The sequence below is a fragment of the Halichoeres trimaculatus genome, unplaced genomic scaffold, assembly GCF_033239565.1.
Source record: "Halichoeres trimaculatus isolate MK-OKI-2021-1 unplaced genomic scaffold, fHalTri1.1 fHalTri1_scaffold_6, whole genome shotgun sequence".
Lineage (NCBI taxonomy): Eukaryota > Metazoa > Chordata > Actinopteri > Labriformes > Labridae > Halichoeres > Halichoeres trimaculatus.
The window spans coordinates 25026092-25043226 of NW_027437184.1; the positions used below are offsets into that span (position 1 = coordinate 25026092).

The following is a 17135-nucleotide window of genomic DNA, read 5'->3' on the forward strand; positions in this document are numbered from 1 at the left end:
AGGCACAACAAGTGGAGCTTCATGAAAATGCAAACAAAATCATTCAAAGTTCACACAAGGCTATATCACATCATTTGTATTCACACAGCAGAAGTTCTGACTAGTCGAAGTGTTTGAGTTAAACTTGCCTTTAACCTGCCTGGTGTGTTAAGCTGCATTCAACAGAGAACTTTGACAGGAAGGTGACAAGTGTATAGAGCTGACGTACTTCATTAGACACTGACAAGGACATCCTGTATAAAGAAAATACATCCAGAAATACTTCCCTATTTTTCCATTTGATTAAATGCTGTAACTTCTGCTTAAGTTCAGGAATACATACTAAATTTGCCACATTTATATATGTGTAGGATACACATCTGATTAAGAATATTCCACACTTTATGTTAGCGTTGCAGGTAAGAATTTACAGTTTACCTCTGATTAAACAAAAAAAAAAAATGATGCTGAAATTCTGAATTATTCCCATTTAATAGACGGTCAAAGGAACATTTGGAAAAGATACATACAGCAGGTGTGCGAAAGTAGAAGCAGTGCACTCATTTTTAAATGTAATGCAGAGACCTATAAATAGTTGTGAGTAGTCTGTGGTTTATCAGGGTCCAGTTGGATGTCCTGTCAAAGACGGATGCACAAAAGAAGCTTAAACCAAAGCCCAAAGTGGAATCAGTTTATAAACTCCTAGTTGCTAATGAATGATGTGATATTGTTGGTGTACAATCTCAACACTGACAGTCTTTAGTTTCTATTTAAATTAAAAAATCACTTCAAAAGATCACAAACAGTTGTTAGCTGGAATTTAAAGTAAAAGTAAAAACTCTCCATCCCTGCCCTTTTTTAAAGCAACTATTGGTGGATCCTTTGACTATAAGCACTCAGGCTTTGGTCATCTTTACAGTGGAGGGTAGCTTTACCAGAATCACAGGTAAGCCCCTGAATTTAATAACATTTTCTAAAGTCTGTGAAGGGCTGGGGCCTGCTCCTACTGCCTTGTGTACATAAACGGAGCCAGAGATGACCTCCATCCCACAGAGGTTCAGCGTCTCTTTCTTTTCCCCGTTCATGTTGGGTGAATGCCCCCCTCTGCTGGGCTGACTGTGTATTGAAAAGTCCCATTCCAGCTCAGCCTGCACAGGCTTATATTGCGTAACATGGAAAGAAAGGAAGAATCAATGCTTGGTATCAGTTTTTCCCTACACGGATGTTGGGGTTAAGAAGAGGATCTAAATTTGGGTCTGAGCCCGCAGAGGCACGTCCGAGTTTAGCCATGATGATAATCAGCGTAAAGAATCCCAGAACTCCCACCAGGAGGAGCATGAAGACTCGCTGTTTCCATGTCAGAGACGTCCGCTTCCCACCTGTCAGGTTTCTGAAAGGAAAAGAAAAACATCAGGGATCAAAATTATGCTTTTAGGTTGATTTATTCTTGTTGGCTGAGTAATAAAGCATTTCAAATACAGGTGAAATGATCATGATACTAACTTGAGAATTTGAGCAAACCAGCTCAGTGTTGGTCTTCTTCTGTACTTGTCATCATCAAAGTCGATCTGTGTGACAGAGCTGTGAGCAACGTCCCGTGTGTCATAGACCTTTCTTGGTGACGACGCTGGAGAGTTAAAAGAGATGTCTGTGAATCCTTCAACATAAAGGGCAATTCTGTGTGTTTTTAATTTAGTTCTAGCACAAATGAACTTTATTAATGTTTCTAATAGCTTCAGGATGTTAAAGGATTGATAAAGCTGAACTTTGGAAACATGTACCAGTGTGTATTGTAATGGTGTCGCAGGTAGTGCTGGCAGTAGTAGTGAAGTTGATCACAGAGTGATCCTGTGTGGTAGAGTCTCCATTTTTACGGGGAACTGCCAGCTCCTCCTGGGCTGGAGGTGAGACAGAGTTGGGCTCTGGGCTGAAGCTGGTGTTGAAAGAGTGGCTAGGATAAATGTTACTCTGTTCTTGTGCTGTGAAACAACAAAAAGAGTTTGATTGAACCTCTAAATTATAAAGCAGTGTAGATAATTATGGAGCACAAAATGAAAAAAATGTGTGTCTATATATCTATTTGTATGTATATATGAACACTTACCACCAAATGTTGATGACCAGTCAGTGTAATCAGTAACATCATTGGCCGTGGTCTCCTCGAGGACCTCCAGGGGTTCCTCAATCTGCAAGTCATAGATGAAACATTAATATCTCAAGACTTGGACATAAAAATGGTGCATACAAAATTATTTGTGCTTATCCTGATGTTATCTTGTATTGTTTCGTATCCAAAAAGCATGAACAATGTCAAGGTCAGGAAAGATAAACACAGGCTTTCTTTCCTTCACTCAAAAGGCGCTGCACTAAATAAAATCTTAGTTTGATGCTGCTTTGGTTTGACTGAAAATAACAGAATGGAAAGTAGTAAGGTCCTGAACAGACTCACATTTTGGCACGAAACACAGTTATATATTTTCTTCAGCAAACAAAGATTAATGTTCTTATTCCAGAGCACAGACTGCAGATTTATGCTGACAATGATTCTATGAACCCTCTAGCTCCATACTGCTACTATCGTTTTTTTGCTTCTTTTTCGTTTTCTTTTGTAAAGGCCCAGAACAATCACCGGGTCTTTATATGGATTACTGACCTTTTCACAGGATATTTCAGTTTAGGTTATTTTGTCTTTATGACACAAAAAAATAGCAGTAAAATACAAAAAATGAATGAAAAGGGGCAGAAAGAAGAAAAAGTCTTATAGTATCTGCCCCTTCACTCACACAATGAGTAAATAGACACTTGAAAAGACAACCAAAAATAAGGCCTGCATGCCTTTAGCTTCCCAAAAAATAAAGTAAAATAACAGTAGAAACAACGATATTAATAGTAATATCTATAAATATATATTTTTGTACAGAATGACGATAAGCAAAGCAACCCTGAATTGTAAAATTAAAAGTGCTACTTGAGTGCAAAAGTACATCAACAAAAGAAAAAAAGAATCAAAAGAAACACTTTCTTGATATAAGTGGTAATAGTATTATTATTTTGCCCTTTTATTTAGTTTATTTTTTTATTTTTGTTTGTGTATTTTTCCATTTTAGGTGCAAGGTTAAGAGCAAATTTCAACCCCGTATTTGTTAAAAATGTTGTTTTTGATATGTTTTTTGAAAATGCTGAATAAATTGATTTCTTTAGAGTTCTTGTCCAGAGTGTTTCATCGAGCGACACCTGTAACTGTTAAACTGCATTTCTTAAGTGTGGTTCTGAATTTAGGCCTTTCAAAAAATTGCGAATCCTTTTAAGTAGTAAACACTGCTCTTTTCAACAAATCTGCACTAAATGTTGGACGGTAATATTTCTTAGTGAGCTTTGTACAAAACCTGCAGCATTTTGAACCGTATTAAATCTTACATATATTTTACACTTTCTAATAGTTATTATAACACCACACTGGGGCTCTAGCAGCAGTGAGCTCTTACCAGTGGCAGCCCTAAACCAGCTCGAGCCCAGTTAACAGACGACAGCTGTTCTTTCAGAACATCAGCAACAGGGCTGGCCAGGTTAGAAGGGGGGAAAACTGGACCCTGACAGGTGGGACACTGGTATCCAGCTGGAGCGGTGTGGAGGGGCAGCCGCGATGCCAAGTTATTGAGACAGGACCAATGAAAGACATCTGTGGAAGGAAGGAAAAGCTTCAGGTCATGGCAACAGAGGTGGTGTGCCATTATTTGATGATGCAACACAAAAATACGCTGCTTCTTTTAATCCACAGTGTTGTGCTTTTGGCTTGCATGGCTTTGAGTAGAAGCTAGAGAATGTGTTCCTAAATAAAATCCTCTTTTTTCATTACAGTAATAAACTCACCGTAGCAGACAAGTCTTACAGTGTCCTGAGCAGACAGTGGAGTGTTGCACAGAGTACAGTTGGGATTATAATCACTGTCTTGAAGCCATTGTAGATATGACTGCACAATACACTGAAAGGCAAATAAAGGATACACTGTGTTGTAAATCTCTCTGAACATCGTTCCACAAATTAAATCATACAACCATTATCACTCACTGACCTTGTTGTGGTTGGACACGAGACAATGCTCGCACACATTCACGCGATGCTCAAAGCAGAATAAATTTGTCACCTTTCTCTTCGGGCACTTGCAGAGACCCATAGTCACCTGCTGTGTAGAACACAAACAACAGAGGCAGGTTTTCTATGAATGAACACAACAAAGACTTGGTGTTATTGTTATGCAGGTCAGATACTTGTTAAGTGTAAGCAAAGCAAGCAGAAAAAAAAATGAATAAGTAAAAGCTGTTAACACCAAAGACTTTCATTGAGTCTGTCTATCCTGAGGGTCTTGTTCTCTCAAGTGCAGACCAGTGCATTACAATATTACATTAGAGCTAAAGATGCGCATTGATTCACAGATCCTCCTCACAGTTTAGATTTCCTACGCCACTGAATGTGTCTACTGTGACAATATATTGATACAGCAATGTAACCTTGTCTCAATTCACTACAATACAATTATCATATCCCAGTTGATTGATGGTGATAAACGGCTTTTCAAGATGATTCATTTTCTTATTTGACTCATTGTATCACTAATAGGGACAATGATGTGAATTCTTTTCCAGGCTTTTAAAGGGCCTTTTCTAGCCTTTCAGACTATTTTGCATTTTCTAAATGATCACAGAATCATTGCACTGAGATTTAATTGTTATAGAGAGCCATGCTTCAAAAACAGGTATCATATCCTATGGTATATCACTCTGGGGATTCAATGTCTGGGACATGACTATACTGTATGTGGGTTGCATAGAATTACTGGTGGTTCAGGTGTCTTAGCTTTGAGCCTCTGATTGTAATCAATCATCAGTCTTTCTGTGTTGAGCAGTAAAAAGTATTCACTTTACTGGCTGGGAAACATTGTGTTGTATTACTGTTTACTGCAATACTGTTCACTACTACTGTTGTCTGAATTGGAGGAACAATCATTTATCCATACGCTTTAAGATATCAATGCTATGCCATGCATCTTTTATATTAATATATGTCCACACAATCCATAGTAATTTGCATTGTTGCAAATCAGAAGATACACAAACTTGAATGGTAAGTATATTCTTGCAATCAGCAGTTTCAAATTTGTTACAATTTTATTATAATAACTTAAGATGGTGACTGTTTGTGGTACAACATGAAAATGAATAATAAATAACTGAGATTTACGTCTTTACTAACTCCCCTGTTTCTGAGTGTCATCGTGATATTCAGCTTTAAGACAAACTTCAGTTAATATTTGCAGCTGCCTTGAAATTACCTTGATACACAAACCTGTGCTTGATTGCTTAACCTATTGACTCACTGATAATAACCCCTGTCACATCTCAGATACTGGATGGACCAGTCCCATGCGAGGATAATAGCAAAGGGAGGTTGTACTCATGTATAATAAAGGGATTTTTACAGTTAAGTCCTCCAATCCGCACCGATATTCTCAAATTATTTAGTTAAATTGCCATGTGATTGGCCTTTTAGCTTCTTTTTTAAATGGCATCCATCACTGCATGCTATTTAATTAATCTTATGACGTGATTTGTGCTTCTAATACTACAGTTGACGATCTATTACTTATCTTTAAGTTACTTAACTTACAGTTACCTGATGCCATTTTTCAACACTAGCTAATGGATATTGACAGGTAAAACACCTTTTGGTTTTCCTACCAGCTAGCATTAGCCGCTATCTTAGCTGGAAGTTATCAGGTGTGGTGACGTTAGCGAGCTCAACTAGCTACGACACAACTAAAAAACAAAGACGTTACCTGTCACACAGACTTTAATAAAGTCTCGTCTGTTTCACGTTTTGTTGTATGACTGTCATTTAAGCCTCCGTGTAGGAATCACACTGAAGTCGTCTCCAGGAGCTGTCATCAGTAAACTTGTCTGCGGCTAGCTGCTTCCTCTGACTGTTTATGTGCCACGTCTCTTCCGCTTTTCGTTCTTCTTCGTGTGTTATTAAAAAAGCAAGCTCAAATGAAGACCACCATCCGCTGGGCGGGAGTACTTAACGCTTCCCTTTCCCCCGATATTTCAAAATGTGTGATACTGAAAATAGTGAAAACTTCCATATATCAAAATAAGGCACAGTGGCTTTTATGTGAACACGGTGCATTAGAGCTGCTTAATCATTTTGGCCATCTAGCGCCTTTTTTTGTTTCTGTTTTCTTCTTCCATTGGTCATATAAATCACTGCAAAGAGGTATCTTCTTTTTGTTTTGAAAGTCACTTTTAATCTTTACCTTTGAATGCACCGGATACCTCATATCCACAGTTGGGCCTAAACCTGCTACCTACTACATATAAATGATTGTCGTAGGTATTGCATACTGCCCATTGCTTTTGATGGTAGCATGTGATAAGACTGTTCTGTGAGGTCTGCTTTGTTTTATTTTATTTTATTTGTTTATTTATTTATTCATTTATTTTTTATTTTATTTTTATTATTATTATTTTATTTATTTATTTATTTATTTATTTTATTTTATTTTATTTTATTTTATTTTATTGTGTGTGTGTGTGGGGGGGGGGGTTAGTAAGGTAAGGGTTAGGTTTTGGGGTTGGGCTTATGGGTTAGTGGTTAGGGTTACCATTTGGGATTAGGGTTGGTTTGGTTGGGGTTAGGGTTAAGGTTTTAGGGGATAATTTTTTATTCACATTCTGCTGTTTAAAAGATTTTACAAGCAAGAGTTTGCCCAGTCAGAGGCACAGTTCAGCGGATCTACAGGCAGCAGCCCCTTAGCTGTTAGTTTGGAGGCTCAAAGCCTGGCCCTTTTCCAATATAACGTCCACTGATTTTTGAAAATACTCTAGAGGAATATTACCAAAGTAGTTTCCATAATGTGGTTTAAAAAAAAAAAGTAAAACTTGCACATTTACTAATCTGATAAACCTACACCATCATTTATTGATAGGTATTGGTAAATCAAACATCACCGTGAAATGGTATTGATAATTGAGTATTGTAAGCACCCAAACAGGTTTGGAGTTCAAACAAGTTACACTGATGCACTTTGACCCTTTTCCTCTCGTGCTTGGATTCAGTGTATAGAGAGTCATCATGCAGAACTGGGGAAAATACCAAACAATTTGTACGGAAATGAATAAGAAACTCATCTGGAGCTAAAACCTTGGATTGCCCCTCTCCCAGAGGATAATTCCAAAGCTCCTTGCGAGTATTGTTACACAGAAATGTGAGTATATTTTACAGGAATATCAATTAATTAATTCTGTAGGATAAATTCTCCACATTTGATAAGATGTAAACATACCTATAATCCACAAGTCCAACACAGCTGATAGTGAGGCAGCTGAATGTGTCCCTACTTAGTGATCGAGACTCTCTTATCTTTTTCTTCTGAGTTTCAAAAAAGCTTTAATAATGTCATGCTAACATTGAAAACACCTGATCACACAAGATAAAGTAAAATGATCTTGCAGGAGTAATTGGATGAGAGCAGATGCATAATACAGATAAGTCACCTAAAACTGCACTAGCATTACTTTAAAATATGTGAAAATAAGAAAGAAAGCTAGCTGGAACAAAAATATACATTTGTGTAATTGACACTGGTCTTTAATAATGATAAAGTGTGACATTCTTTTTTTTGGTGGGCATCAGAAAAAACAGGCTCCTCTGCTTTTTTCTCTGCTCTCCTTTTACTTGGCAGGTTTGTGTCTGAATGTAGTTTGTGTGTTCAGTCAGCAGATGGTGTACAAGCTGAAAGCCAATAAAGAGTTGGCTATGACTAAGAGTACACAGAAAGCTGCCTCCGATCAGTCAGCTGTCAGCACTGTGTGTGTAGATAACGACATTAGCCCATCATTAGCAGACCAATCCCTGAGATGGAATGGTCTCAGGTATAGATTACTGATCCTTTGCATGTAAGTGTGGATCTCTGATGAGAGGATCAATAACTTGAGCAGCCTATGATCTTTAGCACGGGGACTACAGCAGTGGTTTAATTAAAAAATAGAGGACAAGTTATGGGAGAGCAGTGAAGTGTAGTCAGCAGATCACTGGAATAATATGGCAGCAAGAAATGTTTTCTATACTTTCTGAGTTGGTCTCTCATCAATGTATCCATAAATGGGTGTAAAAAAAAGATATCACAGGACTGTAAAAAAGGAAATGACTGTCATAAAAGCCTTGGCCATCTCTGATGGTCATCAAATGTGCTAAAATAATTCAAAGCTGTGGCTTTAAAAAGTTTCCATTGAACAGGCCTACACATGCAGTCCTGACAAGCATTTTTAAAATACATGGTAATGACATCGATGTGTGTGCCGTGCTGCCCGGTCATGCATAATAATGGCTTCTTTTGTCATTATTATACCAATGTAGGCTTGTGTGTGTAAACGTCCATGCATGTACTCGAGAGTGAGGGAACAAATTCTTCTCGTCACAGTCCACTGCGCATGGAAAAAGCCCATAGACGATGAAATAGGAATATGACAAAGCAAAAGAAAGAACAGTCTGATAAAAGCAAAATAGGGAGACAAAGATGAGCAGAACAACATCTCACAGGATCTAAAGTACAGAGTCACGTTATACTCTTTGAAATGAAAGCAAGTCGTGAAATGCAACAAGTATAAGAAAACACAATCTGCACATCTTTGAAAAAAAAAAAATAGTAGTTTCTGAACCTGTATTCTAATTCTAAAGGAGGAGAAATCTGTTTTAAAAAGTGTGTTTGTATTTTGTTTTGTTTTGTTTTGTTTTGTTTTTTTTGTTTTGGGTTTCTTTTTTTGGCATATTGTTTCAGATCCAATCAAACAGACTTCTTTTTTTTAGATTTCCATTCTTTGTTCCTTGTTAAAGAGGGGGGTATCATGGTTTTTTAAGGATGTATTCTGTCCCTATGTAGTAACTTTAGAGATTTACAGCTCAGAATAACCGCTATTTTCTCACACTGGTGGGTCATAGGCAAAGCTATGAGTAGGCCTTGGTGTTTGAGGCCTGCCCCTCAAACATGTCATGAACCAATTCAGAGATCCTTATGAGATGATCTCATCAATTCATCAAGTCTCTTGAAGATCTTGTACAGTTTTTTTGGAACTAACTGTTTTAAACACTTTACTGACAGATTCTGGGACTGTTGCAATATAAACATGTAGTAGTTTGAAAATCTTCACATTTAGTATGATCATCCAGCATTTTTACTTTCAATCCATGTTTAACATATCAAAGGCACAACGCCTCCTCCTTAAGGACTTTTTATGGAATGCAGAGTGATGTGTCATGTATTGATTTGTTGCTTTGCCCAAATATTAAGTGTAACACAACAAAGATGAAATCTTGTTAACTCAAGCCCTGTTTACATGACGTCTCATCCAAAATTGCTAAAACGTAGTTAAAAATGTGTTTGCAAGGGAACGCTGAGAGACTGAAAACACAGAAGGCAAGCCAGGCCTAAAGGTGGCGCTATAACTGTCTTGTCCAGAAGACGCTTTCAGGTGACCTCTGACGAAGTACAGTTGAGCCGATCATCTGGTGAATTGGTGAATACTAGGTGCAGAAGTGGAGTAACAGATTCACATTTTGTTGAAAGACAGTCAGCAGATACAGCAGATTGAGCAGCACAAGCACAACAGGGTAGTCCACGTTGATCATAACAATGGTACTGTTGTCCTGTTGTATGCACTAATGTGGAGTGGGGGGTCAGTGTTTCCACTGACTAAGCCGGCTGACTGTTTACATGACAACGGTGTCGGCAGCATTTCAGAAAAATTCGCCATTTCCAAAAGTTTGCTTTTCACGCCTTTTCAATGTAAATACAAGGCCAAAATACAACAAAACTTTTGCGTTTCACCCTAAAACCATTGTTGTGTAAATGGCCCCTCAGACTGCATTTAGCCTACATTGGTGTGCTGACAGAATGTGGCCAAATGTGTTCTAATAAATATGTAAATAGGTAAATTTAACATACATAAATAAATGTTAGTCTTCAAAGGGCAGTACATTAGTGACATGTTTCTCTATGACAAACCTAACCAGCAGTTTCAAACAGATACTTTGAGGTTAGTGCAGAATATATACTTTTTTTTTGTTTGTTTTAATGGGAAATCTGTGCTGAAAAACTATGAACAACCATTTAAAACTCATCCTCTTGAGGTCCTTCTAGTAACAGCCATTCATCCATCCATCCGGCCACTTTTCTACCACTTTTTTCTTTTGGGATCACAGGGAGCTGGAGCTTATTCCATCTGCCATTGGGCGCATGGCAGAGCACACCCTTAACAGGTCGCTAGCCTATCACAGGGCAAACATGCTAACATGTAGAGACGGATAACCATTCATACCAACACTCACACATACAGGCTATTTAAAGGGACCAATCAACCTGACCAGCAGGTTTTGGATTGTAGGAGGAATCAGAGGTACCTGTGGTAGGTTGGGGAACTTTCCACAGAAAGGTACCTGCCCAGCTGGGGAATCAAACCTTCTTGCCATGCAGCTCACAGAGGAAACAGTTTATTAGAAATGATTCTGAGGTTTTCTGACACACAGGTGCGGCTGTTGCTCAGCGGTGGAGTCAGGTCTCAGTCAACTGGTTGGTTCTTGTCCTGGTTCTTGTTGCCATGTGTCCAAGTGTCCATGACATAGTCAGCAATGTGTGACTTGTTCCCTACAAAAGGTGCATTTCCTCCTCAATTGGTGTATGAATGTGTTGAGAATGTGACAAATAGTGTGAAAGCACTCAAGTACAAGTCCGTTCAAGTCTGCACATATCTGTTCTCTGTCATAGATGTAGCGTCATGTGTGCTAGTTCTGGTCTTCTGAGGTCTTGATTTGCAAACACAACTTGATTCATTTTCCCCACATTATCTGACCTTAAATCAGATTTCATTAAAATAACATCCATCAGATCAATACTGTGTATCTGTTTTACAATCAACTTCCAGCAAATATCTCACCACTTGCATGCTTTCAGTTTACTTTCCAAGAAAAAATAAACCAGCTGATTTCTTCTGTCTCTTTTAATAACACTACTGTGTTTCATCTTATTAAAGCCTCGGTGCTTTGAATCAGTCATTACTGAAATACTGGATACCAGCTCCAGTGCAGCGACATATCATCAGTCTTATTAGACGATGTTTATGTTTAAAGGCAAACTGTAATCTGATCTTTTTGACTTCTTTTGAGGAAAAATGGGTCCGAGCCAAACTGTGCAAATGAGCTTGAACTGGCCGCGTCCTCGGTGATGACAGGGACACATATAAATCACTGTCTGGGGTAAGGACATGTGGAAAGGGCGTCTGAAAAGCACTGCAGCTATCAGATGAAAAGGAAATCTAGAGACAAATGACAGAGACGCTGGAGGACAAATCAGGCCCGGAGCTGGAGCAGCTGGGTCTGAAGTGACCGCAGAGGTTGTTGGGTTTGGGGGCTGGTGATGGGGGACATTGATTGATTGAGTCTGGCAACTATTGATCAGCCATCAGCTCTATCTGTGAGGGAGAGCGTTAAGATTCAGCCATGACCTATTCCATGAATCAGCGCTGTGTGTTACAGTGGAGGAGCTGATCCTCCACCACAGGGTGAAGGATGAGTTTTTAAGGGCAGCAGCTTTCAGGACTTCTGTTGATGTGTAATAAAACCTAAAAATGTTTCACATCAACACTGAAAACATTAAAACTCTTAACTGTCAACTCTGGATGCCTCCAACCTGCAGAGGTTGGATAACTCAGGTGTATCAGACAAGATATTATGTCACATTTAAATCTAAACCCAGTAGTATTTATTGCACAGTCTCACACTTTATTTCTACTATTTTCTCCACAACCATTCAAAACAGATACACCATTCACTAAAGCCCTGTTGCTTAATATGATTGCATTTATAATTGGGCGTAGCAAAGAGACATCATTTGAGACAGAATTTATTCCTGAGGCATTTCAATTATGGCTTTTACTGTTACGTTCAAAACACCTCTAAATATCTTTCTGTTTGTGATAAGTTTGCAGCTCCCAGCTGACAGACTGGTATCTATTTCATCTCTATTTTCCTGTACATGTGAAATAGTTTCTGACTAAACAAAAATCTCACCTTGCCTTCTGAAACGTATCACTACTCACAGTGGAAAGTGTAAGAAGAGGTAGATTCTTCACGTTTGTCTGGTACCGTTGGTGTTTCCATTGTTGGTCTCTTTTGCTGTTGTTGGTCAGAAAGAGACGCTGTGAGTAGTTTTATCTGATTCATTACCAGTTAAGAGCTTCCCACTGCATCTTTAAAGAAAAGAGTAAATTAACAGCACTCTGTGTTGAGATGCCAGTGACCCCATGCTGTGTTACTTACGCCTCAAGCTGTTTATGAAATTATAATGGTTTTTCTTTCATTTTCACTTCTTATAATACTAACTTTTGTGAACCCTCTTCTTTGATTATGATTGGTGATGACTGTGATGATTTAAAGGATTCATATACCTCCCTAAGTTTTTGGTTTCAAATGCTCTCATCTCTAATTTAGGTAATTGTTTGCATTCAATTTGTAGCTGGAAACAATTTTCTGCATCTTACACAATTAAATTCTATTATTTTCTATTCTATGCATTATATTCTTTATCACTCTATTTAGTCTACACATTATATTATATCTGTAAAACCATATACTGATCTAGTTTGTCATGTGAAGGCTTTTTTGTTTTGTCTAATCTTAGAGATTGTGTCTCTCATGTAACTGGTTTTGTTTTGCTCTCTGTGTGTCTGGGTTAGTCTATCCATCCCTGTCATGATTATCTTGTGTCTATATGGACTCTGTCCTTCTGTTCAGCTTCTTATCAGTTTATCATCTCGTCTTCACTTGTCATATGAAAGTGTTTTTTTTTGTTTTTGTTTTTTTAACTTTTACACTTATTGAGCTTTGGATGTCAAGATTTTTAATTTGTGTTTTTGGATTAAAAAATACTTTTTGAATTTAAAGATGCTATGAGGAGGATCTGTTTTAATTGCACTCTCTCGCCACCTTGTGGCCTGGAGTCTCAACACACTGTCATAAATTACTTTTAATAAGTCGTGTGTTTGTTTTGGAATTAAATGGAGATTGGTTCAAAACAAATTTTCTTTGTTCAAGATGAGGTGGGGTATTTATCTGTACAGTTACGTAGCACTACAGTTTGAAATGTGACAGTAAGAAAACTTTGTCAGTTTGTTCTGTAGGTTTGTAACTGTCTATATTTAGCACTAACAGCGCACTGCTGAGATCCTGGTTATGTCCTGCCAGTCATCTACCAATCAGAGCTAACTTAACCTCACTCTTCATTTTATTGATAGACTCTCAAGTTTGAACAGACCACTGCAGAATAACTGCTGACTGTGGACTGGAAATTAGCACAAGCAGTTTAGCCCCTGTGTTATAGAGTGATACAGCCCGAGCTAAAGGCTAATTAGCCTGAAAGTGCGGCTCACGGACCTGCATATATCTAGAAGGGAGCCTTTTCTAAGATTACACAGAAACTTGTCACAGCCCCTTTAAATCTGCACCTGGATCCTCCTCTTCTCATGTTCTCTGACACTACTCAAGTCACACCTATTCTATTCTATTCTATTCTATTCTATTCTATTCTATTCTAGTCACTATGTTTCATTTTTTGATACTGTATTTTAATCTTTTTATTTCACATCTTTTTAACTCTATCCATTTTAATTTATTCTACTCAACTGTCCTCTACTCTTCTGATTCTATTCATTGAATAGATTCTAATCTATTCATTGATTCATTGTATTTCATTTAATTATAACTCTTTTGAATTGTATTTGCATCGACTTACATTTATCTTATTTCTCTATTGTATTCTGTTCTGTATTATCTGACATGTTTGTGCCGCTCTATTCTATTCTATTCTATTCTATTCTATTCTATTCTATTCTATTCTATTCTATTCCTCACCTTGAGTGAACTCATGAGCAGAGACCTGGATGTATTTTAGTGCCTGTGCAGTGGGGAAACAGTTCTCCTTTGGTCCTCAGTCGTCTTTACTGTGTGATAAGTTTTAAAATAGACAGTTATACAGTGAGAATATGTTGTTTTTTTATTTCTTTTCACAGTTATTTCAAGTACCTAAAACAATCTGGCTCCTCTTTGGGGACTGTGATAAGATCTACTTTGTTTACCCCATTTTACTGCCAGCTGAAGCTCAGAAATGTTATTCTCTCTGAACTTTATGTTTGTTTGTTTCTATGTGTTCTGTTTTTAAGCTTGTTTCTTTGACTGAAAATGAAGCAAAATCAAATCCTCAGTCTTAAACCACATCATCTCATTTGGAATGTAATTACCCCATGGATACTGTTACTTTATCAGGACGGTGGCTCAGACGCAAATCCATCAGGCTCTGCTCTGAATGAAATTGGATTGACTGATTGATTTATGTATGTCAAGTGAAGGGCAAAGAGGCAGACAAAAAGAAAGCACTGAGTGTGAGAGTGGGTCAGGGGAGGGGAGTCACAGATATATGGATGAAGCAAGGCCCCCTGATGGGGAAAGGAGAGTATTGGATCAGACAGAGATAAATGGAGTGTGAGAGACGGAGGGAACGAAATTCAGACATATGCCTGCTGACCTCGCCCTTTTTTTCCTCAGCTAATCAATACGGGGAAATGCATGTGTGTGTGTGAGTGTGTGTGTGTGTGAGGGAGGTTTTGTCTGTGTCGCTCTCAATAAAGATCAGAAACACAGTGACATTACCTCTGCTTTTCTGACTCCTCCTCAGCCCTCCAACCTTTGCACATGCTGCTATTTAATTTTGTCCTCAGTAATCTGATAAAAGACTGAGAGGTCTGGAGCACTTAGGCCGACCTCATCTCCGTGCTCGGTGAGGAAAAAGGAGATAAAACATACAACGTCCCTGCTGCATTCTCTGCTTGTGAATATAATGTGCATAGAAAGTATATCTGTGCGCGTGTTAACTTGTGTTATTATTTGGTGGCTTCTGTTGCTGCATTTTCACACAAAATAATTAGTAACAAAGAATAAAAAGAGTGGTTGGTTGAAAGGTGCTTTTGTTATGACTGCCAGACACTCTCCTACTCACTGGCTTAAAATACACACAGACACAATATTCACTGGCAGAAGAAAAAAAAAATATTCTGAGGAATAATTTCTTTGACGAGAGCCTGCTCTATACTGTGTATGGCTCTCAGCAGCATGTTGTCACAGCAGAAAATCCTCCAAAGTTTCTATTAATCAGCTAAAATGTGTTAAATTCCTCCAAGGATTCACCCCCTATCAGCCTCATTATTGATTGCTCCTGCAGTTTCAGCCTGCAGAAATTTCCATGCACATCTTCTGCCAATTAGGAAGAAGTCCCAGTATGGCTTTATTAAAATCCAAAGTGCATAAGGACCACATCGACCCCATGTTCAATTATCCAGACTTCACGGAGAAACAGACAGGTGGTGAAGACACCGGCTTTGCAGGTGAAAAACAAAGTGAGTTTTTTCCCTCCTCTCTTTTCTGTGAAATCATAACAGAAGACTCCACAACAGCAGCCTGGATCAGTCCATGCAGAGCCTGGTGTTTACGATGGAGCTTCACCCGTGAAGAGCGCAGAGGCAAGGATCAAATGCTCCAGCTGAAAGGGAGTGAAGCTGTTTTGAAGATGAAGGTAACCTCCCCATCCTGGCACTCAGCCGTTATTGGTTCTCTGGATGACCTGCAATCACTGTCCAAATCTCAAAGGGCCACGCTTTATGAGACAGTAAATTAAACGGACACTCCCCAGCGTGCGCTCCTCTCTTGAGTGCGAGATAAAGGTCCAATGACGATCTTATGACGGGCAAAGAAATGTTTAAAGCCTTGAGTATGTGTCCGCCCTGGCTGAGGTTGATTTATAACGGAACAGAGAATAAATGAAACACTGTTGGAAGAGCTGGATTTAAAGCAGGCTTTCATCAGGGGATCTTTAAACAGTGAACAATGATTACTGTCTTTGACTTTTAAAGGGGCTGTGAGGAGTCTGAAAGTGATCTTGAAAAAGTCTCCTTTCTTGATATATGCCTGATCGTAATCCACACTTTAAAATGAGATTATCAGCACCAATACAGGTAACTTCAAAATGCTGCTTTCTTGATCGGGTCGAGCAGAACCTTATTGATTTAAGGCACGTCTAAATCCTTGTGGCAACTCCACGCCAGCTGACGAAGTTTAGTAGTGAGAAGAGACATCCATGTTATTCTCTGCTGAAAACGATTTCTGTGATTAATTTTGTAGTGATGGTGGACACAGGAGCCTAACTGTCAGAGAGAAAAAGGACAGAAGAGCAGAAGAAAGCTAAGCTGGAGAGTGATACAGCCCGAGCTAAAGGCTAATTAGCCTTTAGCTCATGCTGTATCACTCTATTACACAGGGGCTAAAGTGTTTGTGATAATGTTTGTTCCAACCCACAGTCAGCAGTTATTCTGCTGTGGTTCGTTCAAACTTGAGAGTCTATCAATAAAATGAAGAGTGAGGTTTCGTTAGCTCTGATTGGTAGATGACTGGCAGGACTTAGCTAACCAGGATTTACTAACGTTACACATTACTGACACGTCTCATAACACCGGGCTGTTAGTAGCGCTAAATATAGACAGTTACTAAACTATTGTACAAACTGACAGTTTGCACGTTGTCATGTTAGTCTACAGATACGTCACCGGGCTGCTATTAGCGCTACATTTAGCCAGCTACTTACATATGGTACAAACTTACAATGTTTCCTTGTTTTCACATTTAAAACCACAGTGCAACTTAACCGTACTGATAAATACCTTAACTTGTCGCATCGTATCTGGTAAAAAGTTGTCTTAAACAATGAAAACTTGTTCAAAAATTAACACAAGCCTGGTTCAATGACACGTCTTTATGACAGTGTCTGTGAGACTCTGGGGCAGAAGGTGGAGATGCTGTCCAATTAAAAATGGATAGAATATTAAAGGAAACATGTAACCAGCATAGTTTGAGACAGAAAAATGGGTTCAACATCAGCAGGACTCATCCTCTGAGGAACATTTATGTAATTTTCCCTCAAAAATGTATCCAAAGTATTGCTTGTTGTTCGCATTTCACTAAAAATAGAGCGCTATACTGTTAAGTCTGAATAATTTTGGGTATTC

General features: G+C 38.5%; 1 protein-coding gene across 2 annotated transcripts; it reads right to left on the reverse strand.

The window, feature by feature from the left end:
• Positions 1–452: 452 nt before the first annotated feature.
• On the reverse strand, positions 453–6002 carry zfpl1 (zinc finger protein-like 1). 2 transcript variants are annotated; one of them, XM_074671481.1, is made up of 8 exons: positions 5813–6002; positions 4052–4159; positions 3850–3961; positions 3465–3658; positions 2084–2165; positions 1761–1958; positions 1483–1606; positions 453–1369 (listed from the first exon to the last, which is right to left on the reverse strand). In XM_074671481.1, the coding sequence occupies exons 2-8, from the start codon at positions 4151–4153 to the stop codon at positions 1183–1185; spliced, it is 999 nt and encodes a 332-aa protein (XP_074527582.1). In that variant the 5' UTR covers positions 4154–4159; positions 5813–6002; the 3' UTR covers positions 453–1182. The 2 variants fall into 2 exon arrangements, with proteins under 2 accessions (XP_074527582.1, XP_074527581.1); XM_074671480.1 differs by having other exon boundaries at positions 4052–4162.
• Positions 6003–17135: the final 11133 nt, after the last annotated feature.